Genomic DNA, 25909 nt, shown 5'->3' on the forward strand with positions numbered 1-25909 from the left:
GGGGGGACAAAACCAGCACATCAGAGAAGGACCCTGAGGTTTTCTACAACGATGCTTCTACCAAAGCTAAAAAACCTCTCTGTGCATTTCTGACAGATCTGCCTCCTTTTTCCTCAGCGTCACCTCATCTTTCCCAACAAGTAACCATCGCCCGCCCGCCCCTCCCCCCCCTCGTTCTGTCTCTGCCTCAGCGCACAATGTGGGGTTGCCATTCAGCCACCATTGCATAACCAGAATTATACAAGAGAATTGTGCTATCAAAATGTGTGTGTGTGTGTGTGTGTGTGTGTGTGTGTGTGTTTGAGGGGGCACCTCTGAGGGGGCCTGCCACTGGACCTTGGCAAACACCCGGCCCCATTAAAGAGTCGAGAGATATGGTGTCTCTCTTCCAAACTCACTTTTATCTACTTCCTGAATTGTACCAAATACTGATATTTACTGCAAAACAAAACAATACAGAAAGTGCTTAAACTGCATACTTGATGAGACAGCTCCTGATTTAATTCATATTTCTGCCAGACTTAGACAGGAGCTTGTGAGAAGGTACTGAGAAAAGGGCACTGCACTAAAAGTACTAACACGGCAGTATCTATTTGCATGTTGTTTGAGTGAGGATGTGGAAGCAAAAAGGTTGGAAATTACATGTCAAACGTAGAATGTGCAAGGGAGCAGGACATGACGCAGACAACAGACGAGACGGCTCTTAATTTGGTTATAAATAAATGAGTCTCTTCAGTCTAGTTAGACATTTTCGGTGCCATCTTTCACTTCTTTTTTGTTTGTTTTGCTCCGCCGTTGGCCGACGCATGGTATATAAACGTCATCAACATTCCCCTCGCTCCATGGATGGATACACCGGAGAATAAACGGCTGTTCACAGAAGCCCACTCGGAGATTCCCCGGTCTTTGTACCAGGGAGCTGGCAGGGTAAACTCCATTCAATGTTGTTGTGTTTGCGTTCTCACATACAGCAATGTCCAGATAATTTCAGGTGTGCAGCGCATGTGTGAAAGGGGCTTTATACTCAGAAATACAAGGTAAAGGTACCTACTATAGCAGGAGGATGAACACTATAAACCTTTTTTTGGTACAAAAAAAACAACTGTTTCGCAGAAAGCCTTCATCAGGGTTACATAACAAAGAGATGATTCTGAAACTTTCAAACACATGAGGGGCCAGGAAAGAGGATTTCTGTGGGTTTTATGAAGCACCTGTCTCTTTTCGAACTTTCTGAGGTGAATTTTAATCTCAAGCATGTATTTTGATAAGACAAAACAGCGGAACAGCAGTTTTTCTTATGTGTGCTGTGCAGATGTGATAGATCATAAATGATGCATGAGGCTTGCACGCTGGACTCAGAAGTTTCTTGTGAAATTTCAGACATCTTCTTTTCTAAATATACATGTTTGTCTTGCTTGTTGTGCACCACATGCAGCATTTCCTGTCTCTCTCTATCCCCGGATTGATGTTTTGCGGCGGCGGGCGCACACACTTACACAAACACAGATGTATTGACTCAGACTGCCGCTAATCACCAAGTCTTTTCGTTTTCTCTCCTCTCCTTCTGCCCACTGCTCTGCCCCTGCAGAGACCAAATGCTGGGGCCAGAGGAATGGACAACCGCTAATTAAATTTCCTCCACTTTTCCTCTCCGTCCCCTCCCATGTTGTTTTCTTACCGGTTTTGGGCTCTGGCCCTTTGTGCTTCACAGGAAAATAAATAAGCTTTCCAGCCAGGGACAAGAATACTACTTTTTAAGTGCTTCTTCTCCACCTAGTGTCTCAACTAGGGATGAAAGTGATGCCAAGTGTTGATTAGAAATGAGTGATAACTATATCTGTTTGTTTTTTTTAATCTGGCACAAAACACTAAAATTATTATTATCTGTAATGATAAGTCTTGAAAGCCCTTCATGTTTTGTCTTTGGCTCTGTTTTAAAGAACAGCACTTAAGGTAAGAAATACTAACTTAGGTGATTTTTGATATATGAAGTAAGAGGTAACTCGTAATAATAAAATAAAAATGAAATACTATTATTTTTGCTTATCAGCTCTCGAAGGAACACCCCGGAGGTGGGAGAAACTTTTCATAATTGAGAATTGGAAAAATTCTCAATTATGTTTTTCATGAGCTGAGAGCTGTCAGACGAAGAGGGGGAGACGATAACGTTGGGAGCGAGTAAAGAAACACTGGATTTATGCCTGCTGCGAGTCCCCTGGCACATAACAGATGAAATGTGAAGTTTTTCTTCAACTTTCCAGGATATAGACAGTTTTCTTGGATGTGGAAACAGTAGATCAGACAGGTTGAAGAGATGTGGGGCAGTTTGGGAGAAGGACTGTCAATTTTTGAATTATACAATACGTTTTACTTTTAATATCTCACCAGGAGTGAAATTTTATGCATAGCAGCGGCTTCTGTCCTCCATCTGTGCCTACACATGATGCTTTCAGGTGCAGAAGTAGACTGCAAGGATAAAAATATGCTTCAGGTAGCAGTTATTCTTGGATGGCGTGAATGACATGCAGGCAATTATACAACCTCTGAAGATAGCTGTGACAGAAATCCACCAGAATCAAACATACAGGTGCAGTAACCGTAAACCAGATTAACTGACATTTCTGAATCTGACATTAACTTCTACAAAATAAAACAGCAACACGGCAGTATTTGAGGCTCCCTTTATCCAGGATGCCACAACATGAACATGCAATAATCCTAATGCAGTCGAGCTGAGGCGTCTCACAAAACGGCCACTTCTCTTCTTCCCTTAATTGGTCTGCAGTCATTCGGATTTTCTCTAATCTCTCTCTGCCTTGAAGCTGCTTTAGGAGACCATGTCCCTGCTTGCATGAAAGAGAAGTTGCTGTTGTTGCCTCTCTCTCTTTCTCTCTCGTAATACTCTATCCTGCTGCTGCTGCTGCTGCTGGGGAGTGTTGCTGCTGCCTGCTGTCTTCTTTCCCTGGGCAAACAAGGCAGAGCAGGTCAGGACTCGACCCTATAACCCCATTTTGCCTCTTTATTTTTTACTGTACCTCTCACCTCACCCTCTGCAGTCTTCCTAGCAGTGAGCCGGCAGAATAGACCGACTTAACCTGTGGTTGTTTAATTTATTTCAACAGATAGATGTGTAAAAGACAGTGATGGAGAAAACCAGGGACTGGCTGATCTACATCTACAGGATAATCATCCAGCCCTTAATGCTCAAAAAAAAAAAATGTAGTTAGCAGGATGTACCTCCAGTTCTCAGAGTATGTGCTGAACCAGTTTTTTTTTCACTAAAAACTCTATGTGGAAGGATAAAGTTCCTTTGATACAGCAGAACCAGAGATGTCATCTTCTTTATTTCACACATTCTTCTTCCTTGTCAGAACCTGATGCCTACATTACCCACAATGCAACCTGACTGCAGACTGGTCTGAGATTTGTTGTGCCGGTAGTTGCTACTGTAGCCTCAATCAGAGAAGCGGATCTGACAGATCCACACAAACAGATTTCTATCACTTTCAATCTTGTAGACTTCGGCCGCTGCCTCAAGTGACATCACTTCCCCTCTGTGTAATCTAGGACAATGCTTCCAAACCTCAAGACACAAGTCTACGGAGTTACGAGATGGCTGAAGAGACTTCTTCACAAAATCAGGCTTATTTGTTCACTTCCTTCTAATCTTTGCTTTTTTTCCCCCTCCTCATAACTACATTTCACCTCTGCAGGTTCTAAAAAACTGTTAAGTAAAATTGGAATATTCACATTTCTTTGCAGGTTGAACTGGTCGCAAAAATAGGAAATCATTGATCTACTGTATGAAATGCTGAGCTGATGGTCCACCTCGTCACCAAACACAACAAGCGCCTTTTCCTTTTGTCGTGTGCCAATCAAGATAACATCAAAGCAGGAAAATATCCGTGGCTGTAAATAGGATTTTCAACAAAGCGTGGCAGAAAAGATGGTGCAATATCCAGGCGTGTCTATGACTCCAATGTATCTGCTCATTGTTGTCTTATCTCGACTAGTTATCCGTTACAGTATTTGTCATCGGAAATGATACACCTACTGTCAGATCATACCCAGGTCACAAGGTAATATCTGTAAGTACAGTTTTTAGGTACTCTACTAGGGTTGAGCGATGGGACGAATATACCAGCTATCACTAAATACGTCAGCGGTTGTAGTTTTTGTGGTGATTTTTATTTAGTAAAGATAATGATCTGGGCGGAGCCAAAGAACAAGCCACTTCGGACAACGGCTCATCAGACAGCAAGGAAAAACTGCCTTTAGAGCGGGAATATTTTCACTTCCTACTCTGGTAAAAATAAATCCTTAATTCACAAACAACAGTTGGTCATTGTTGGAACAGTTGAAACGCTAATAAAGAGGGATTGGTGAGTTTGATTTTGTTTCTGTTCTGTTTTGAAGGGTTAACAAGGTAATTAAGCTAACGTCTTAGTCCGGTGAAAGAGAGAAACTTGAACTACATTTCAGAGGTACGTAATGTACTTTTAACTCCCCTACATTTACCTGACAGCCTTGCTTTGCAGTTTAAGATGTTACAAACATACTAAACATTTTCTAACGCAAAGAGTTACAAAACTTAACATTCTCCAACCAGATGTCCCATTAAGTTTTATCATTATACTGGTCGCCAATAAACGATGCTAATACCTCTCCCGGTTTCTGCCAGGTGCATTCCCATTCTTCACCTGCTCCCTCTCCTTCCATTACCTCACTGTCTTACAGCATGGACAGCTCCAATGTCGCCCTCATATACACAAATACACACCTTCTTCATCTCCTTGTGCTGGGCACAACCTTGCCTTCCTGGCAGAGCATAAAAGAAAACTCAAACCACAAGAGCAGGATGACATTTTCACCCCCGCTAACCCTCCGCTAGACAAATCATCTGTAGTGGGAAGAGGCATCAGATTAGCCGCGTGGGGAGCGGGGGGCTTCAGTTTCCAGCTTCTGTGCCAGGCTGTGGGCTCGAGCCTTAAAGACAACATGGGCCCTGACATACACAGCGGGGCGCGGGACACAAGGATCCTCGTGCACACAAGCAGCACATTCCTCTACAAAGCAACAGGCTTAGACGGAGATGAAGAGAGAAAAGACAGGGCTTTGGTTGACGTGGGTGGATGTCTGGTCCTATCTTTTCTAAGATATACTTTTTCCAGGGCTCATCTTTTGATCCAGTGCCTCCCCGGTCTTCTCTGGGTGCAGTTTGACAGACAGGAGAGCTTTACTTTAAGGCTGGTGTCTGACTTTTAAACAACAATTGTGATTAAGAACGAAAATCAATGTAAGGGTGGGGAAAATAAGAGCGAAACAACTCACAGCTTTCTTCTCATTTCCCCTCGCTTCTGCTCCCTCTTTCTCCATTTTCTTCCCTCCCCTCTCTCTCTCTCTCCCTCAATCTCTCTCTCATCTTAAGTCCCCGGGGCTCCTTTCTTCTCTCTTTAAATAGGGGCCTGAGCTGTGAAGTCTAATAATGGTCATTTGGCCTCCCATTGAAAGCTGGGTAATTCGGCCCAGGGACGGCTCACTTTGAGCCACATGACACAAGGAGCTTCCCAGTGACCATGGAAACGAGCGCAGTGGGATCCTGGGCGCCTCCGAGCGCCGTGAAACGTGGTGAAGCGGTGATTTAGGAGAGGAACTTTTTTTTTGAGGGGGTGGGGTTGGAGATGAAGTAGGGTGAGGGTCCCAACTCAGCCTGAGAGAGGGGGTTGACAGAGGGAGAGGGACATAAAGAAACCGAGAACCAAACACACACAGAGAGAGAGAGAGAGAGAGAGAGAGAGAGAGAGAGAGAGAGAGAGAGAGAGAGAGAGAGAGAGCAAGAAAGAGAGAGAGAGAGAGAGAGAGAGAGACAGAGAGAGAGACAGAGAGAGAGAGACAGAGACCCCTGCCTGGTCACAGTGGAAACCTCTCCCGACACCCCGCCAGGAAGAGTGGCCAAGATAATATCAGCAAGTTGAGGCGTACACAAACATTAAAGGAGAGCCTAAGAGGCAGGCCCCTGAGCGCTCTGTGCTTCACAAGCTTTTTTCTTCTCTCCCTGCTGCTCCTCCTCTCTTTTCCAATTTCTCTTTCAATCCCTCCCTCCATGCTGCGGTGTTTGAAAGTGTTTGTTCAGTTTGTCTGGGGCAAGGGGCAGGTGGAGAGGAAGCTAAAGAGTTAGCCTAGGTTAGCTAGACTGATCATTACTTCAATTTGTTTGGGGTCCTGTCACTTTTTTTTCATTAAGGGATAATGTTGCATCAAAAAAAGTTGCAAATGCAATTTATATATGATGCTTTATTGAGTGTGTGGATGCAATTAAAATCAGTCGTAAAAAAAACGTTTTTAATGTTACGTGTGAGAAGTAGGTATGGGAATTGATAAGATTTTATAGATACCAATGCCCTCTCTGCTTATCAGTCCGATTCTTTATCGCTTCCTGATTAATTTTCTGTGTGAAATAAAAGTCGGCCTACTAGTCTGAAGACTGAGTCAGGTTTTCTGGCTTTTCAAAGACAAAAATCCTGCTGGCATTATTGTAACGCTTTGGAACGTGTTCTTCCTCTCCGCCATGACTCCTTCTTGTTGCAAGCCTCCATCAGCGTAGACGCGCAAGTTTGAAGCCCTTGTTTTGCAACTGTCGACAACTGATAAGCTCGGAGGCATACAATTACAGTTCCGATTCCAAATTGTTAACGGTTCTTAACTTGAAACCAGTTCTCAATTCCCATCCCCATCGGGAACCATTTTCTAGCACACTTGAATTTGACAAAATCGTTCAACGGCAGAGGCACCCATTATTTGAGGGAGGGCACTCAATTAAAAGTGAAGCAAATCTTCTCCAGTCCATTATACTTCATGCTACTGTTTACAACGTCAGCTGCCTTGATTTAAACAACCCCAAATTGCCTTTCATTTGCCGTACTCCACTGATCCTATCCTGTATCAATATCCCACATCTTTATGGCTCCCTCTTTGAAAAGATTTCTTTCAAAAAACAAGCTTCATGTGTATCGAACCAAAGCGGCCGTTGTAAATCAATCACCATTGTGGCTTCGGTGCAATTAAACAAAACCCTCTGGTATTGAAGAGTGTAATACTACAGCAATTTTCTTTCTTTCTGATATCAGGGCTCTCTGCTTCAATATGGTCTTTGAAGAGAGGGAAGGGAAAGGCAAGAAAAGGGAAAAGGAGTGAGAAGAGAGTGATGAGAGAGACACGGTGAGTCATTCAGCCGTCTGCATCACAACGCTGATCTGCTGACCTTCTAGCTCTTCTTATCCACACCGATAAACAGTGAATGAGCTAATGCGACAAACACACTGATCAGACAGTATTCCTACACACGAATCCCAACATGTTCTATAAGAAATGGTCTGAAAACAAGGTCAAAATGCAGCCAGTTCAATCCGGCATTGAAGCGTATTTACAACAAGCCCTGCGGCTTGACACCCTCCTGGCATTGCCATGGCCCCGGGACGACCTCGAGCACACACCTCAGTGTGTAGGACAGCTAACCTGGCCGCAGGCTTGGAGCCAGTCGCCCGCAGTATCACACTCATCTGTCTGTTGCCATTTCTTTCTTTTAAGGCAGGTCCACACACACACACACACACACACACACACACACACACACACACACACACACACACACACACACACACACACACACACACACACACACACACACACACACACACACACACACACACACACACACACACACACACACACACACACACACACACACACACACACACACACACACACACACACACACACACACACACACACACACACACACACACACACACACACACACACACACACACACACACACACACACACACACACACACACACACACACACACACACACACACACACACACACACACACACACACACACACACACACACACACGCCTCTCTGCAGCTCTGGCTGAGATGCAAGACACAGTTAGGGCGGACTCACACTATCCTTCCGCACCGCGACCCAGGCTTTAGGGTACTTGGCCCCCCTCCCTCTCCCCCCCGCGCCCCAGCCCCGTACTCAGGGCGCGCTCACACTATCCTCCCGGACCAAGACCCGGACTTTAGGGTACTTGTCCCCCCTCCCTCTCCCCCCCGCGCCCCAGCCCCGTTTGTACTCACACTACCAGGGCCTCGGCCAATGCTTCTTGCTGTCCATACGCCTTCAAGCCGTAACACGTCACACGCATTGATCGCGTGTGTGGCTTTGTTTACAAATCTTTCCATAGACCTCGGAGTTTTTGTGCGTCTTGTCGAATGTTTTTGAATATTTTCATCCGACCAAATCTGCAGTAAACACAACGTGAACCTTTCACCACCATTGTTGTTGTTGTTAAATGTCCGCGCATGGTCCGTCCTTCTATTTACATGTCCGAACAGGCGGACATAACGCTACTGCCGTAGGGCTCGTGCTCGTGCTCGTACACGTGCGCACGCTCGTGCTCGTACATGTGCAAACGGCTCCGCTAAAGCCCACCTCTTTCAAGCGGGCCGTGGATGGCCCGCTGGCCCCAGTTGAGCGCGGAGCGGGTGCGCTCACACTACTTAAAGGTACTAGACTTTAGCTGAAAAACCGGTTTTGGCCGCGGCCAAAAGGATAGTGTGATCACGCTCTCACACTGCCAGGGCCTCGGCCAATGCTTCTTGCTGTCCATACGACATCACGCCGTAACACGTCACACGCATTGATCGCGTGTGTGTGGCTTTGTTTACAAATCTTTCCACAGACCTCTGAGTTTTTGTGCGTCTTGTCGACTGTTTTTGAATATTTTCATCCGACCAAATCTGCAGTAAACACTCCACCTCCGCACCACACCAACGTGAACCTTTCACCGCCATTGTTGTTGTTGTTAAATGTCTGCGCGTGGTCCGTCCTTCTATTTACATGTCCGAACAGGCGGACATAACGCTACTGCCGTAGGGCTCGTGCTCGTGCTCGTACACGTGCGCACGGTCGTGCTCGTACATGTGCAAACGGCTCCGCTAAAGCCCACCTCTTTCAAGCGGGCCGTCGGCTGTTATGCACGGAACGGGTGCACTCACACTGCTTAAACGTACTAGGCTTTAGCTGAAAAAACGGTTTTGGCCCGGGACAGAACGACAGTGTGAGTGCGCCCTCAGAGTCCTAAAGCCACTTAGCACTAAGACGCAGCAGCTGTTTGCTCTGGCCTGCTGTCCTTAGTGCCAACTTGAGGGCCATGGTAGGAAAAGACACTCAGACACTCCTCTGTCATCTCACATTGTCCCATGGCTACTGCGGTTTTAGGATTGTGTTTGTATGTGTGTGTCAAAAACAGAGCTTTCCACACAGGCTACACTTTTTATGGTTGTGTGCCTCTGGCTAAAACTTTAAAGTAGCAAGCTTTATTTCGGGGAGGATATGTCAATAAACATCTTGAAACTTTTCTTGGTGCTCTAGTTATTTTTAAGTGCTTTGTATCGGCCCGTCTCGGGCCAGTTGCACTCCGCTGCGATGAAATGTTGTCTTTGGCTGGAGTTTAAGGTTGAACTGATCGCGGTTCAGAGACGAGCGGCTCAAGGGCACCGCCAGGCCACACACAACAAGCACATACCAGGGAGGTTTACATGCTATGCCAGCCAAGAGGCTTGCTTTACACAAGCTGCGGGGCTGTGTGGGAGGATGGGTCACATTGTTTTGCAAAAAAAAAATAATGTTGTACCGAGACACAAATCCCAGCCATCCACTTACCAAACCAGACACATTCGCCTTCGTCATCTCCCTGAGAAGCCAAACCCCCCCTCCTTCTCTCCCTTCCCTCTGTCCTCTAGCTTCCACCCTCCCTACCCACCACCACTGCACTTCTCTGCCTTTCCTCCCCCTGGTTGCCCGGATTGGGGGCTGATGTCATGAGAGCCCGAGGAGGATGAAAGGGGGAAAGCCGGTATGCTAAGGCCCCGTGAGGCCATTGGACAGACATCGCGGCACTTGAAAAAAGAGATATCTCTCTGGCACAGTGACAAAGACCCTGACCAGCCTGGGCCACCAATGAAAGCCAATGGCATGATTTCATGTTCCAGAGGAGCTGCCAAAAATCGCAGTGTATGTGTGTGAAAGACAGCGTAGAGAAGAAGGGAGGAAGGCCAGTTCTGAGAAACTCCAGCAGCAGGGGAGGATATGACAACCGAAAATATGTTATTGACAGCAATAAATAGTCCAACTTGAGAACGGATACATGTGTGTGGAGGTGTGAGCATGATTTACAACATTTACAAACACCTAAAAGAAAGGGGAGACTAGATAAGCAGGAACTAAAGAGAAGCAACTAGTGGTCCACTAGCAGCAGGGCACCTTGCAGTGTTATCCTCATATGACACCATAACTCTGACAACTAAACCACTTCAAAGAGCGTCTCAAACACAGTTAGCTACAGTAAGAACCGATTCGCTTATGGTTTCCCCTGCTGTTGGGGGAGGGGCTACTGCCGTGGCACAAAGGAGTCAGGGGTTTCACAGCCCGGCAGCTCTCACAGGAACCTGGCAGGAAGTGCAGGAAAAAACTGTGTACATATATGTGACACACAAGCTCTCTGGTGAGGTTTGCACGCAGACTTTAAAGGCCGGCATGATCGACCGCTTTTCCTCCTCTACAGCTAATATTTGCTGATTTCAGGGCATCTCTCTCAATAATAATAATAATAATAATAATAATAATAATAATAATAATAATAATAACGATGTTTTGAACACAACGCCATTAAAGGAATGTCCCGTGTAGAATTTCTTTAAAGCCCAAAGTAAAAAGATATTCAAACGCCAAGAATCTGTACAGTAGCAAATATGAAAGTCTACATGAACAGCTGGATGCTCAGCACAGCTTTATCTAGTCAATATATCAGCAGCTCTGAAGTTATGGAAAGAGATGCACTTCCTTTGGGGAGTCTAGTTCTTGGGGCAGTTAGAGCTCATCCCTTTATGTCCAGAAATGTTTGACTCCTATCTGGATGACCATGTGCATCATCCACTTAGGACTGGACCATTAGACAAAAGTCAAACCTCTTCCTTCTATCAAGCACTGTCCAAGCAGAGGAGGGAATGCCCGCTGCTACATGTTGACCAGCTCCTATGCAAAGCCAGGGGCCTTGTGTTCCCAGACACTTTATATTTAGACATGGATTGGCGTAAACAGCATTTTTCTCTCCTACAATTCCGTTTTGTTGCGTTCACTGGGATCCTGTAATTGAATGGAATCTAAATTGACCAGACAAGACCCCAACACTGTTGGTGGCAGAGTGGCAGTAAAGTGGAGTGGGCTCTTGGGTTCAGTCAGGGGCCAGTTGGGTAGGGCGGAGGAGGGGGGCGTGGGATACCGAGCATGAGGCCAGGCCAGGCGGGGTGAGTGTGTAAAAGTGGGCATAGTATCCGGACTGGGGCTGAGCACGCTGGCCTGGCTGGCTGGGTAGAGTAAGCGGACTGGCAGGGGGTAAACACTGCACTGTCTGGCCGGGCAAAAGCGGCGGTGCCAACTCAAAGCACCCAGCTGTGTTTCGGGCCCTGGGGTGAGGGTCTGTCAAGATGCAACAATGGGCTTTTCCCTCCTCTAATTATAGTCCTGACTGAATAAATACAGAGGAAACAGAGTGGTCTAGAGGTTAGAGGCTGGCTGGAGGCCAAAAGGTCAAGGTTCCTGCTATCCTCACTACGGCGTCCCTTAGCAAAACATCAAAACCAGAACGTATAAAAATGGCCTGCTCATTAGTGCTGTGCTTTGACTGGTTCCACTGAGCGGAAGGTGTGGGTTTCTGGTACCCGGGTGTCCTCGTGGCTCAGTTGGCTAAAGCACTGTCCATCCCATGTCCCGACGCGCCAGCCTAGCGGCAGGGATGTGCTTCTCCGCCGCAGCAGCGGCAGGTCTTCAGCAGCAGGTCTTCAGTGCTATGGCTGTATGGTAGCTCTGTGTATTTTGCCTGTTTTTGTATTTTAAACATCATAAAAGTATTTCTCATGCCACAGTAACCACTGAGTGAATCTTGTTTTATGGAAGTTGCTTTCATACCGTCGGTGTGTCTTTGTTCCAGTCTCCCTGCTCTAATCACTGGCAGTCTGGAGCTCTGTGTGCCTCTGTTAGTAGCAGAGAGGTCTGATAACCTTAAATAACCTAATTTAAGTTTCATAAAATGTACCCGCATTCACAAATATGTAGGATATTACTGCAGAAAATCCTTGTTCTGTCCTGAAGAGTGGCAACAGCAATCTCATTAAAACAACTGGACAAAACTGACCACCTGCTTCTCAGTCTGAGCCTGTAGCTAGACACTAGAGCTCAGATGCATGGACCACACTGGTATGATTACATAAAAGAGTGCTCCACTTATTTAGCAATGCGCTCCTAGGTCTGACTTAATATGTCTGATTTAATATGGACAGTTATTTAAAAAAAAAAAAAATCAAAATCAGCTCAGCAGTATTTCATTAAATCTTCTTCCTTGTGCCTAAATTACCCACAATGCAATCCAACCTTTATCAGACTTTGTGCAGCTCCCTCTGGAGCCACGAAAGGCTTCAAACAATATTTTCACGTATGCACTGGCACTCCGAGACCTGTACACAACCTTTGATGTGTAAAATCAGTTACAGTTAAACGTTCACTACCTTTCCTACCATTTAAAAAATCATGTACTTCTTTCTTCTCTTACAGACTGAACCCATGTCTATCTTGCCTCCTACAGGCATACTGTTCCCATGACAATTACAGCAGTGGTGGTGGTAAGTGATAAACAACAAGTTGAACAAGTTATAGTTTCCTTCGGTTTCCCTCTGCAACTTTAATCTGCTCCTCAAACATGGACGCAGCACCTCAATGAAGACCGTTTACTAGTGAGTGAAGCCACCCGTGACAATAATGTATTCTTAGCTACAGTCGAGTGCTGAACATTAGGTCGCTTTTCAGGTCTCAGCATAAGTATGCATCAGCTGGGTAGCAGCAACCGTCACCAAGGAAAGTGCACCATTAGCATGTCTATACGGCACAAGGACTCCTTAAATTATGAATGGCTGCTCTCTTTCTGTCAGCGGGCATGCACAGGATAAATGAGACTATAGCCACCGCCGCCCCCCTCCCCTCATCCTCGAGGGAATGTTGGTACATTCCATTAGGAGGAACACTTAATTAAAGCATGATAAAATACCACTCGGAGACTCCAGAGGGGTCTGGGAGCACTGGAGGAGGGAGGGAGGGAGGGAGGATGGGGACAGTGGGCTGGTGAGTGACAAGGGATTCAGTTCACCCTCATTGTTCCAGTAATGGGAAGTAAGAAACAAAATAAAACTAAATCATCCTTCCGTGAATTGTCTCTGTGACTACAAAAGATCAAAGATACATTCTTAAAAGAGTTTGATTAAGTACAACGGGAAGAATTTCCCTTAAACTGAGTGCAGCAAAAAGGGGGACGTCCATACACACAAATCACCACGCCGTCTGCACGTTTCTGCTCGTGGAGCCAAAGATCTCCATGTCCAAACTTTCAAAACACCCTGATAGCAGTGCTGTGCTTTCTAATCTGTACCCTTGAGATGTTCAAATATTGTGTTTACAGCAGATAATAATACAAGTATTATTCTTTCAGTGTATTTATGTGGTACTAGGTTGTAGGTAGCAACTGTTAAAAATAAACTCTGGGTGTTCTTTTTTTATTTTTACCATGGTCATCTTCCAATTTGCTATAAATAAAGCGGTAGTCTCTCTAAAATCACAGCATGAATACCACAGATATGGTCTCATTTTAAGCAATTCATCACATTAAAGTGTCAACTCAACTGCAGTTTGTTGATAACAAATCTAAGATGATTTTGACACAACTCACCTACACCGGCACACTTGTCGTCATGCTGCATTGCACATAGAATATGTGTTTGTGTGAATGCAAAGTGGTTGGTGTATTCTATAGAAGTGCACGGCCTCTTGTAAGGAGTGTTGCTCTATACTGTGTCGCTTTCAGGGGTTAAATCCTGAACATCAGCGGCAAATAAAAGCAGTTGATTACCTTTCCCAGTACGGTGAGACAACTGGGGTCCAGCTCTGGCTGCTCCAGCTTCACCACTCCGACCCAGCCGTACTCATATAGGTCCTCCTCATCATTATTATTACATAGTCCCAAAGGATGCATCTGGAAAGAAGACAAAAGTGACAGATAAGCATTTATATCTAAAAAAGTCTGTGAGTCACATTTAAACACAAGTTCTTAACACAGGGAAACAAAAAACAGCATGTGCAAAGTATAAAGAAAACATGAAAAGTCGCCCCACACGATGCATCAATTTAGAGGGCCCTGGCATCAGCAGCTTATAGATTTGCTTCCCCTCATTTGAGGGAGTGCAACAATTTATAATCCACTTGTCACCTATTTTCCATAACGAAAAATAAGAGCTTAAGAGTATTAGACGTCTCAAGTATTCGCTGTGTGTGGCAAAATCATGCAGGATCTAAACATACAGTACAGTGTTCCACCAGACCTCTCAAAGAATAGCAGCAGATAAGCAAAAGTGGGATTTATGTGCTTTCATGGTTCTGCTGATGTGACAGATTTTCACAGGATTTCTCTTTAAGGGGAAGGTACGTTAAGTCTACTTCCACTCTTACTGCTGTGAATGATGAATGGTGCTGCCATTGTGTTTGGGCATACAGGCACAATGACTGGATACATTTTTATCTTCTCTTTATTAAATTGCTGACGTTTCCCACAGTCGGATTTGTGTCTATCAGACCATCTTGCTTTGTCCTCTCATTACACTTAAGGCAACTAAATTGGCCCAGTTCTCTGTGCCAAAAAAAGCTCTGCAGAGCAAGAGCCTAGAGAAGATTAAAGCTAAAGGATGGCAGACATCACAAACACTGAGTCGGCCTAAAAAAGACAGGTGGTAGCCTCCTTAATTGCATAATGACAGAAATATTGATCTCAAAGCACTTCTTGTTAGTTGAGTTGTCTTGATTGTGGGAAGATGGTAAAGAGTGTCAGGAAGGTTGACACAAAATGATGATTTTAAAACAGCCAAATCTGCACATTTTAACATCAAGAGCCTGTCAGAAACAGTTATCTAATTATCAATCCTGCGGATGTGCTAGTATGAACTCCCATAAGGCAACAGATAACACTGACAATCAGAGCAGGCCGTCACACCAGCTGAACAGTGCAAGAAAAGATGTGAAACATACAAACCAAAAACAAAATGAAAGTAAAAAGTAAAAAACAACTACAGCTGTCAGCCATTCACTAGGATGAAAAAATGATCAGAACAACAAGGTTGGATTAAAACTGTAACCAATCGGAGTCCTGAAATCCTGGATCCATTCCCCACGGACAACGATGCAAAGCTCCTGTATTAGCATTAGAACTGGGCCAAAGTGACCTGCAGGCCACTTATCCTATTAACCCAATGACCACCTCACCCCAATCAGCAAGCACTGTGGCGCCTAGCCCTTGGCCACTACTGATGACCCTAGATACCCTTCTCCCTCTGGTGACCCCTGACCTTTGAACCCCACTTCATCACATTGGGAGCAAGTTAGTCGTGCAGCAGGCCAATTGAGGGAAGTTTCCAGAAGGTGCCTCGTCACTTCAGTGCCACAAGGCAAAGGGGGGGTCAAGCCCCTGACCTGAAAGGTTTTTTTGGGGAGGACTTAGCCAAGAGTAAAGGGGTCAAATGCAAATCAGGTGGACTATGGAAGAGTCATAGGGAAGGAATGTGGACAACGTGTGCCGGTATGGAGCTCCAGAGTGCTGCATCTTTCTGAAACTGGCATCCGAGGAGATACTATAGACAGATACAAGCTTTTGAAGCTGTCTAAGTTAGAATAATATTAAAGACCGAAGACGCATGCACAAGCAGACAGACACTTCCCTCATCCACTGTCTCTTAGATTCTGAATTGCACCTTTAAAGAAAAAAGCATTCACCCTCAAATCCTCCTCCTCAGGCCTCCCATACACAGAGCATGACAAACAGGACAGATTGAGATCCAGATTTCAATCGTAACCCTTGCCCTTCGAAAAAAAATTAATCATTCTCACATCATTCTCATTCTTGCAGGAAAGGAAAAGCGAAGAGGAGGTTCATCATGAAGCAAGACCACTCTTTTCACAAATCCACAGGATGCAGCCACCTTGTCGGCCTGCATTTCACAGATTCACTGCGCATTTTCTCAGAGTTGCTTTTTCTATTGTAAACATAAGTGAGCAGAGAGTCACCGTGCTCTGGAAGATGAATGTTAGCCTAGGGCTGGAGCAGCGAGGCACTACAGGTATACATTACATACACATTTGGTATGATAATTTCAGAGCGAGCTCTTTCCTCTCAGCCTTTGGAGGACACCAAAATTGCAGAGAAAGACAAAGAGCATAACAAAGTCGGGTTTCCATTCAACCTGCATATTCTGACCTGCCCCTCCCACACACCGTGACAATTCTGACACATACCGCACATACCAGTCAACTGAGGTAACATTTAAATTTCATGTCTGCAAGGGTAAGAGAATGCAAAGCCACTGATGGACGGACATTAAGACTTTTTTCAATCGTGCTGTGGAAACATACGAGCGTCACCTACAGTCACATACGTGATGATCGCTGCAGAATGGCCATGTATTTGGTGGTACACGGCACAACTTGTATAGGGTATGCCTGCAATAATAAAAATGTATTTTAAGTGCTTCTATAGCCTATTCATCCACATACTTCTGCACTATGATGTGGTTAAATATTATTTTTATGAATATTACATTTAAATACAGCAATTATTTTACACATTCAGAATAGGTTTCTACACAGCATGTCTGTATTGCAATGACTTGTGGGTAATTAAATCAGTGAAGTCAGCACCCTCAAGCGGACTCTCTGGAAGTCTGCAGAAAGCCTGCACGAAGCCCCTTGTGGACTGGATGAATTGTGGATTTGGACACCCCTTGGCACTTATGGACTCCACGGGTACGTTCCCCAGTCGAGTCTGGGCATTTGGATTCAAACCCCATCTCTGTACGTCAGTCAATGTAAAAGGATAACCAGGAAGAGGAGCGCTGCTTGCTGAGTGATTGTGACCTCTCTCTCCGGCTTGTCTAACAGCCTGGATGGCAGCGGGGAGCCCCGCCTGCGCCCCTGGGCCCTGAACACTGGGCCATTGTGCGGGGGCTCTTGCACTCCAAATGGGGCAGTGTTGTTGTTGTGGACCATGTTGTTATTTTAGAGGCTGGCCATTGCACCATTATCGCCACCACAGGGATTTTTCTTTTTTGTCAGATGTTGACGTAGGCGTTGATGGATGTGGGGACTGGGAGCAAAAGGAAAAGGAGCCCAGTTTGTGATGAGGAGACGGTGATCTGGAGAAGTGGGTCACCGCTCCTGACCGTGCACACAAAAGAGTAACGAACACATATGCAAACGTGCCTGCTACACACACACACACACACACACACACAGAATGACAGAGACGGTCCCCCTCTTGTGTTCCAACTGCTAGCTTTCCCTGCTCGGCCCCAAATCACACAAGCTCAGCCCACTGGAAACACCCTGCTGCTCCACTTAGCTCTGCTCCTCTGTGCCCAGGGTTTTCTGGGTGAAGGGCATCCGGCGCCCCTGAAGCACCACAAGGGGGCGGCTCTTGTTTTCGCCCTGCCTGTCCTGCCCCTGGGGGAGGCAGCCTTTCACATGAATATCCCGTTACAGAGGCCACACTCTCAATGAAATCCTGGCGGGGATTTGAACTCCACCTGTCACTCAAGCTGGTCACACAGCCTGCCAACCCTCACTCCCTTTTTTTTTTTTACAAAACCACCTGTAGAGAAGGTTCTTCATCACATCGGATGCTTTTTAATGTGATCTTCTTAGTATAATATTTGTTATAATATGAAGAATGAATCACACTTTTATTTTTTGTGTGTTTCATTGTAATTTCAACGTTTATAATAGAGTGATGGATGCCAGGTTTACACAAATATATATATATTTTTTTTAACAAATTCCACATATACTTTCATACCAATACAAAAGCTGACTTTAAAGCAAATTGTGTCTTAACTTGGCAGATAAATCATTTAAAAATGAAGTTTTGTTTAGCTGACAGAAAAACCATGAATCACACAATAACTTTCTTTTAACTCTGTCCCTCTCAGTCCTGCATGTCCTTCTCCTTCATGAACAAGTGACCTGATAACAGTTGGTAATGGGATCAAAACAGGACCCTACTTATAAAAAAACTCCCACCGACCCCAACCCCCCTTGATCCCCCCCTCCCCTGAACCCAGCTCTCAAAGGAAATCAAAATGCAAGTCACACCACCCAACGCCATTCTTCTCCGTCTGTCTGTGACACAATTCACTGAGCCTTTGATCATACAACCACTTCTTCTGCCCCCCTCATCCTTTCCTCTCTCTCCCTCTCCCTAAATTATTGGTGGCCCTGGTTACAGACCCCCATTACCCCCTCATCCCTCCCACAACAGTTGCCCTCCCCTGCCCTCACCATGCTATATTGCATGAAAGAACTTGTATGTTTATTCACAGCTATGTCAAGTATGTGTGCTTTACAAATTCTGTCCTCACACGCACTCCAACATGAAAGTATTAATCGTTGGCATAAAAAAAAATAATTGTCAGCAATTTTTCTTCTCTCCCTGCATTTTCCTGCGATTAACTTCTTCAGAACGCCTTTGGAATCTTAACTTCTCCAAACTATTTGTATTTGCACATGAAACATCCAAGGCTAAAAGCTTTCTTTGTGACAAAGCAGAAATCCAAAAAGATTACGCTCCTTCTCTTGCTTTTAATACCACCAGGCAGGAGAAACGATGCTCATAGGGTATAAAATCCTGCTGAAACATGGTGCTTAATGTGCTGTGCATTGCAACAAGCCATCCTAGCTACAACACACAAGGAGCTTGAAACATCAAAAGGCAAGTAGGCGGACTGGAGAGGAGAATGATCCCCGAGCTGAACCGATCTATACGGGATGCAATTATAGACCCTTGCATGTCCTTGAAACTCTTAAAGAAATCTTTTTAGAAATCTCAATCAATATTTAACCCAGAAGTGAGTTCCCACAAGCCTTGCGATGGCATTAGGTTCACACGGAGGATGAGTTTCTGTTGTAACAATCAAAGCTGCCTTGTTGTCTGAAGCGTGTTCCAGCCAGAGACGATTTTTACAACATGTTCTTTGTGAAGCTGGCTAAATGATTTACAGGACAGATCTGTTGTTCATAGGTTTCTTTTATGAATTTTTGGAAGAAGAGCTGGCACTCATTTCACATGCACACAAAATCTAGAAGAAGAAAAAACCTGGGCACGACGCCAGTCCTCGCACCCACCTGCTTCCCCTGCGCTGTGCGTGTGTTTACGTATCTCACTGTTTGAGCACAGGCGTGTTTGTGGAGGTTAGTGTGTGTAGCCTGAAACGCATCATGGGTGACCGAGAGGTAACTCGGTGGCATCTCTCACTACTGACCGTCCGCTCACCGTGAACTCATTCACCCCAGTGACGAAGCATCCCGCCCCCTCCCCGGGCCTTTATTTCAGCCGACCGCTCCGACCTCCTCCATCACCCCCTCCTGCTGCCGCCTCCACCAACACTTTCCCCTCCCCAGCACTGGGCTCTGTCTCTATGGGGGGAGTATTGTGAACTTCCTGGAAAAGCACACCAGTCTTGCCAAACGGAGGTGGCGGGCGGTTTAGTTGAGGGCTGTGGGGATGGGGATGTCTGATCACAGGCCACAGACCAAGTCTCCCCTGGGACATGTGGTGTCTTTCAGAGCCTCATAACACTCAGAGGTGTTTTTGAAGGAGGAGTACAGGACCTACGTAGGAGGTACGCAATGGGATGTTCAGGAGTAGACATACACAAGACTACCACAGCTCCTCCGACTTAGACAACCAAGAGCCTCATAGGACATTTGCAGATATTTACACCATCTGGCAGTGTATATATGGAAAAAAAATAACATGCAATCTGTTACAGAAATGTCAAAAAAAAAATGTATCAGCATGTCAACAGTTTTTCGACCAGCCTTTTGTGAGTGTTTGCAGCTTCATCGTTTACCTTTGAATCAACGCTAGTTCACTCCGAGAACAATATGGGCTAATAGTATGACTGTAACTGTCACAAGCAGAGTCAAAGTAATAATCTGAAATATTCATATAAGGGAAGGAACAATTTGCAGCTGTCTGTCACAGCTTAAAATTACACAATAGCGACTGATCCTGTTAAATCAAACTTGCACAAAAATACAATAAAAAGCAGAAAACACTCACTTTTATGAAGCTGCAAAATTTGTTGATTTTTTTCTTATGAAGTTCTTAAAAACGACTGTATGTGTTATCAAACTGTTTCAGTAATTTCAGAGCTACAATTGTTTGTGGTGATGCCTACAGCACCAAAGATTTCACCTTAACAGTAAAAACACAAAGACAAATGAGCCTAAATAAGCCCCAATAATAACTTTAAACATTTTTACACAAACCAGTACATTACATGCAAGCTACTCCATTGTGTAACATCGAGCAAACACGCATAAAGCTGTGGCCAAAACACACAAGCAGCTCCTCCGCCAGCCACCCTGCTGCCCCCGTCCTGACAACAAACTGTGGCGCAGTCAGGACGCAGTCAACTTCACCCCGTCGCCCACCTCCGTGCCTTTCGGGGCAGACACAGGAGCATGCTTTAACCTATAACGAAGCTGCTGGCACTTAACCTGCAACCCTCTTCCGCACTCTTGGTAATCAGGACACAGGTGACCTCTCTCTCTACCAGCACATGCTCGTCAAACTCCCAGTAAACATATGGAGGGTGAAATGGGTGAGGCGATGAGCACTTATATGAGTCGCAGTTCTTGGGGGGGAAAGGGGCATCCTAATTTAAAGTATGTGAGAAGAGTACTTTCACACAGACATGGCAATATCTCATCTGCAAACCCAATAACAACATGGCTGCACGCAGAAAGGGATCAGGGTTACAGTGATACAAAAACAAGAAACACACCTCCATGAACTTTCATTCATAACTGCATGTTTCCTCTTATAATACGAGTACATATTTTGCAAGAAGCATGTGGCAAGTCACAGTTGATTGACAGCCATAAGTCAAAAGGTCAAATTTCCCCAAAGTCTTGCCGCCATCTGTTCATGAGGAATGCCTCTTCTAGCTTTCATCCCTCCACATCTCCTCTATTAGATTATCACACCTTCCCCGCAGACAAACAGTCTGAACTCTGAGGAGCTCAGACATCATGTTAGAAGGACGGACGAAGGAAAGTCTGACACTGAGCCTTAATCCAAAAGATGACCCAAAAAAAACAACTCTCAACGAAGCAGGCGAGGACATGAGTCTATCTCTAGCAAGTCATTTTAACTCTGGTGCTGTGAGGTTAAGCCCCAGGTGCACTGTAGATTTGGATGTGCGTGTTTAACAGACACTCAGACAGATTTACAGTGAGTGTCCTTGACTGCAGAGGGTTACCGCCAGTCTTAAAGACATGATGGGTCTGGACAAGCTTTTCTTTTGTATAGTTCAAAGAACTATTGAACCTAAACTTACGCTAAACTTGAGATGTGTGCATCCTGTACACCTTACATTTCATAACAGAAGAACGCAGAAATGTTTAGACACTATGCGTATCACAATCATCATGTCAAAATAAGATATTATACAGTATGTATAATAATTCACCCTTTTTTGGAGGCAAGAAATGTGGAGAATATTAAAAATGTCTCTTATTTCTATGGAAACATTAGTGAGAAGGAAAAGTATTTACACATCAAGACTCTTACTTTGAAATGTGGCCGTTGATTGGACTTGCTCTCTAAGCCGTTCTATCGATTTTCTGCACTGATTAACTGTGAAACAAGTCATTGGGCGGTGGTGGTTTGTTTTCTAGCCTCTAAAGAACATGCCTTCAGGGCTTATCGAGGGGTTGATTTATTTTCTTCATATCACGTTATGTCAGGCAATCTCTAAACAGGAGTTTTCTTATCCTCGCGCAGGTTCAAAGGCAGACATGCACAGGGGTGAAACAAGCACAAGAAAGGAGCAGGAGTTTTGAATTGCAGCCTTCTATGTATAGCACGCACAAATAAGACTCGCAAACTTGAATGCATGCACTGACACACTATGTACACGTTACACACACAGACGTGCACACCTCCCCTCTCGCTCCTCCCAGTCGCTCTCTGCCCCTCTTTCCCAGCACTAGAAATAACTTCAAAGAGGGCTGGTAGCCTTGAGGAGAGAGGGAGCCGGATCCAGTTACAGTGGAGCAGCTGGGAGGGCCCTACAGGTGGGGCCGACACTCCACCTCCTGTAACATTATCGCTGTAAAGGGATCCCTCCGCTTCTCCTCTCAAATAATGAAGACTTCCTCCCTTTTGTCTTCTCCACTGGGACTAAAAGGAACAATTAGCCGAGATAGCCCCGGCGTCCATTTTTTTTATTTTGGCGGTCCAAACCAACGGAAAAGGGGGAGTGTGATAAAGAAAAAAAACAATGTTTGGGACAGAAAAAGGGGAGCTTTGTCAGTGCCAGAACATCAATTATATTTTTGATCTAACTGCACTCTACACTTCACACGTGAACTAATCAAGTGCGATTGAAGAAAAAAGCTTTTATTCTTATGAGTGAGAAAAGGGCGTGCCTTAAGAAAGCCAGCTTTGTGATGCGAGCCTCAGCGCGGTCATCATCTGTCTCTTTGCCCCGTCCCCCCACCCAAATACTCTCTGTCCCCTCCTTAACCTTCCCTGGACATCACCTCCACGCCATCTTCATAGCAACAGGCAAAGCAAACAAGTGTCATGGTTTCAGTCGGAGCAGGGGACGCTGGCAGAGGACACCTAATATCATGTAAATGTCCTGATATGTAGCACAAGGCTCTGGGGTTGACAGCTTTAACACTGAGCAGGGCACAGAGTATGTGACTCTATTAAGTCTCTGCGAGTGCGTCCCCGAAACCCTCAATGGTGTGTGTGTGTGTGTGTGTGTGTGTGTGTCACACTCAAAAGTCTCTCTGGTGTCACTTTCAGCTCTTCAGTCTTTAAAAAACCAGAGTGACATGAACAAAGGACACACCGACAAAGTTCAGGGGTCAACGTTGGGCTGGATGCCACCATTTTGGAAAGAGAAGGAGGGGAGTGGAAACAACTGCCCCTGAAGAGATCACAACATCTATGTGCAAAGATAAAGTAACAACAGCAAGCAAACATATTGTCTCCGTGTGCAAGAGGCCGCTGTCCTTATGAGGACAATTACAGAAGTAGGTGAACAGGCGCATAAATTATTTGTCAGCATCAAGGTGCCACAGTGAATTCATTAGCATGACTAACAATGTAACAAGCATAGGGGGAAATGGGGCTCATTAATAAACAATTCTATACAGCACGAAACTGCAGAGGAGCGAGAACACTTTTCTCACAAGATTTCATTTAGAAAAAGACAACAAGAACGATCAGGAGGTATCGCCAAAAAAAAAAAAAAAAGACTTTTCAAATGGATAAAAGGGAGAAAATCTTCATATTTGAGAAGCTGAAAGTGGCAAATATTTTGTGTTTATGCTTTGGCTTCTTTTTCTCTTTATTGTCAATTAACTGACTCATTTAAGCACAACACAAACAGTTTTCTGCTGTCGATCAACACCACATTCAGTGTTTGTGCACCTCGATTATGTCCACCGCCAGCACCGGCCCAAATATCAGTGGCATGGCTCCAGCCCAGCCCTCCCCTCCCGCTCCTCTTCGGCCCTCGCCATAAAACAAAAGTCACTACTTAATGAGCTATGATTAATGCTGCGGCAGAATGGCTGGTGAGCTCAGGGGAGGAAGGAGGGCTGCTGGAGGGTAAACATACCTGGCACAGTCAGGCCCGCTCTGTATGTGTGCATGTGTTAAAGGGCTGCGGGGTTGAGGTTGCTAAAAGTGGACCGAGTGGAGGATTGCAGTCATCAACACCTAGGCTCTGAGGGGCCTTTGATGTTGTGCGGCGTCTTTGAAGGCCCGGGCCATGGAGGAATGCTGCTCGCCATCCCTCCCCCGCCCAAAAAAGCTCCCGGAGTTGTGGAATGCGGTGCGAGCTGCTGCTGTTGCACGGCCCGCCGGAATGGGATTAGAGCATAGACCCATATTGCCCTTCCTCCCCTCCCTCATCTCGCTCCCACCTTGCTCTCTAGGGTGGACAACATGGCTGTAAGCCTAAAGTTTGGGGTGATTGGAAGAAGTTTTCCTCAAGTCTCTCCACTCAATCTGTATCAACTATGACGCACGAAGGCTCAAACTGCTGCAGGTTTTCAATCAGCTTCACTCACTGATTAGCACTTCCTCCAGCAGAAAACATGATGACATTTTCAATGCCCAATGCCATACAGTATAATCATATAATATCATAATAAATAAGGACCATCTTGAGATAGGATAACACCAGCCGCAGTGTCTAATTGGGTCAGTGACGTAAAGCGGTGCAGCAATGATCCAATTACCTACTTCCTAAACCCTTGCTCAGATCACACCCATTTTCAAACTCTGCCTTCATTTTGATCCCAACTATACCTGTAAGGTTTCCTGACTGCATCTTGCATGGAAATCGAGCATGAGGTGTAACTTCTTACCCCCCTAGTTCCGGAAAAAATTATTTCGATGCAGTCAGTCTCCATGTGAAATTTTAGTATTTGGATTGACAGTATCTGGGAGCGGCTGCAGAGGTGGCCTGTGGAGATCAAACATGTCCAAGGCGTGCAGCTGGCCCCGTAATCAAAAGCTGCACCACCTAAACCCTGATGCTTTGAGATATTAGATTAAGGGGATGGCAAACACTTCAGATGACCAAAGTCGCTTGCCAAATACGCACAGTGGCCCTGGCATATCAAAGCGGAGAGCCGCAGCAAAATGAAATCAGAGTGACTGTGGACTTTCACACTGATATACGTGTGTGTGTGTGCATGTGTGTGTGACGCCTACAGTGACAGATGAGTGTTGTAATCCCGCCGCTCCTCACAGGAGAGACAGACAGGGCTTTCTGCAAAGGTCAGGTTCATATTGTCCTCGCACACACCTAACCCAGTGAATGACCTTCCACACAACAACTGCACAAACAAGCCGTTTTGGCCGAGCGTGCTGGTGTCTGTGAGGGCGTGGCTACACGAGGATAACCAGAACATTGACTTAAATGCTGCACACTGCGTGTTTGCAGAGGACTGTGGGAGAGCTGGGACTTACAATATGTACATGTTAACACATTTAAATGAATGAGCGCACAGACCCACAGGTGGGTTTCGTACAGTATGAGCAGCTCCCCCTTCTCTCCTTACCTAAACTTTTCCCCCCCTGGCCACAGAGTTGAGGGAGAGGGGGGGGGGGGGGGTGGCGAGGTGGAGAGGCAGCCAGCATTAGCGCTGGTTTCAGATTTCGGCCGCCTCTGACTTGTTTTCTTTAGGAAACACTTACTGGGGCTCCAAATACACCAGAGGAAGTGCTCACCTACATCACTTCCGTGTCGAATGGCTGAGGTCACGCTGCACTCCAGGGAGAGAGATGAAGAGTGGAGGCCCCATTAAACCACATGTGGAAGGCGTTTAGTATCACCAGCAATTAACCTCCATGATTTTGTTTCAAATGGTGCCGACCTTTAAAGAAAACACGGAAGAATAAGTGGTCACGGAGGGGGGGCTGAGAGATTTATTTTTCCTTCTGAAAACTGCAGCACGTAGAATCAGCCTCTGACACTTGTCTGAGTCTTTTCTTGGCTCACTTGTGTCTGTTTTTTCCACCCGGCTTCTCTTCTCTTCTTTTCCTCTCTTGTTTCTGTGAATGGGCTGCACCGTCACCTTTCATGACAACCTGGAGGGGTGGGGGGGTGGGGCAGGAGGAAAGCTTGATTCTGGAGCTCAAGGCCCTCCGACGAGCTAAT

General features: G+C 45.6%; 1 protein-coding gene across 2 annotated transcripts in view; it reads right to left on the bottom strand.

The window, feature by feature from the left end:
• Positions 1 to 25909, bottom strand: part of znrf3 (zinc and ring finger 3) — a 67822-nt gene that overhangs the window by 19737 nt on the left and 22176 nt on the right. For both annotated transcript variants that reach the window (XM_083912709.1, XM_083912708.1), the window contains exon 2: positions 14029 to 14151. In XM_083912709.1, the coding sequence (XP_083768835.1) occupies positions 14029 to 14151 (123 nt within the window). The remainder of the gene's footprint in view (positions 1 to 14028; positions 14152 to 25909) is intronic.

Source organism: Echiichthys vipera (genome assembly GCF_963691815.1).
Source record: "Echiichthys vipera genome assembly, chromosome: 4".
Classification (NCBI taxonomy): Eukaryota; Metazoa; Chordata; class Actinopteri; order Perciformes; family Trachinidae; genus Echiichthys; species Echiichthys vipera.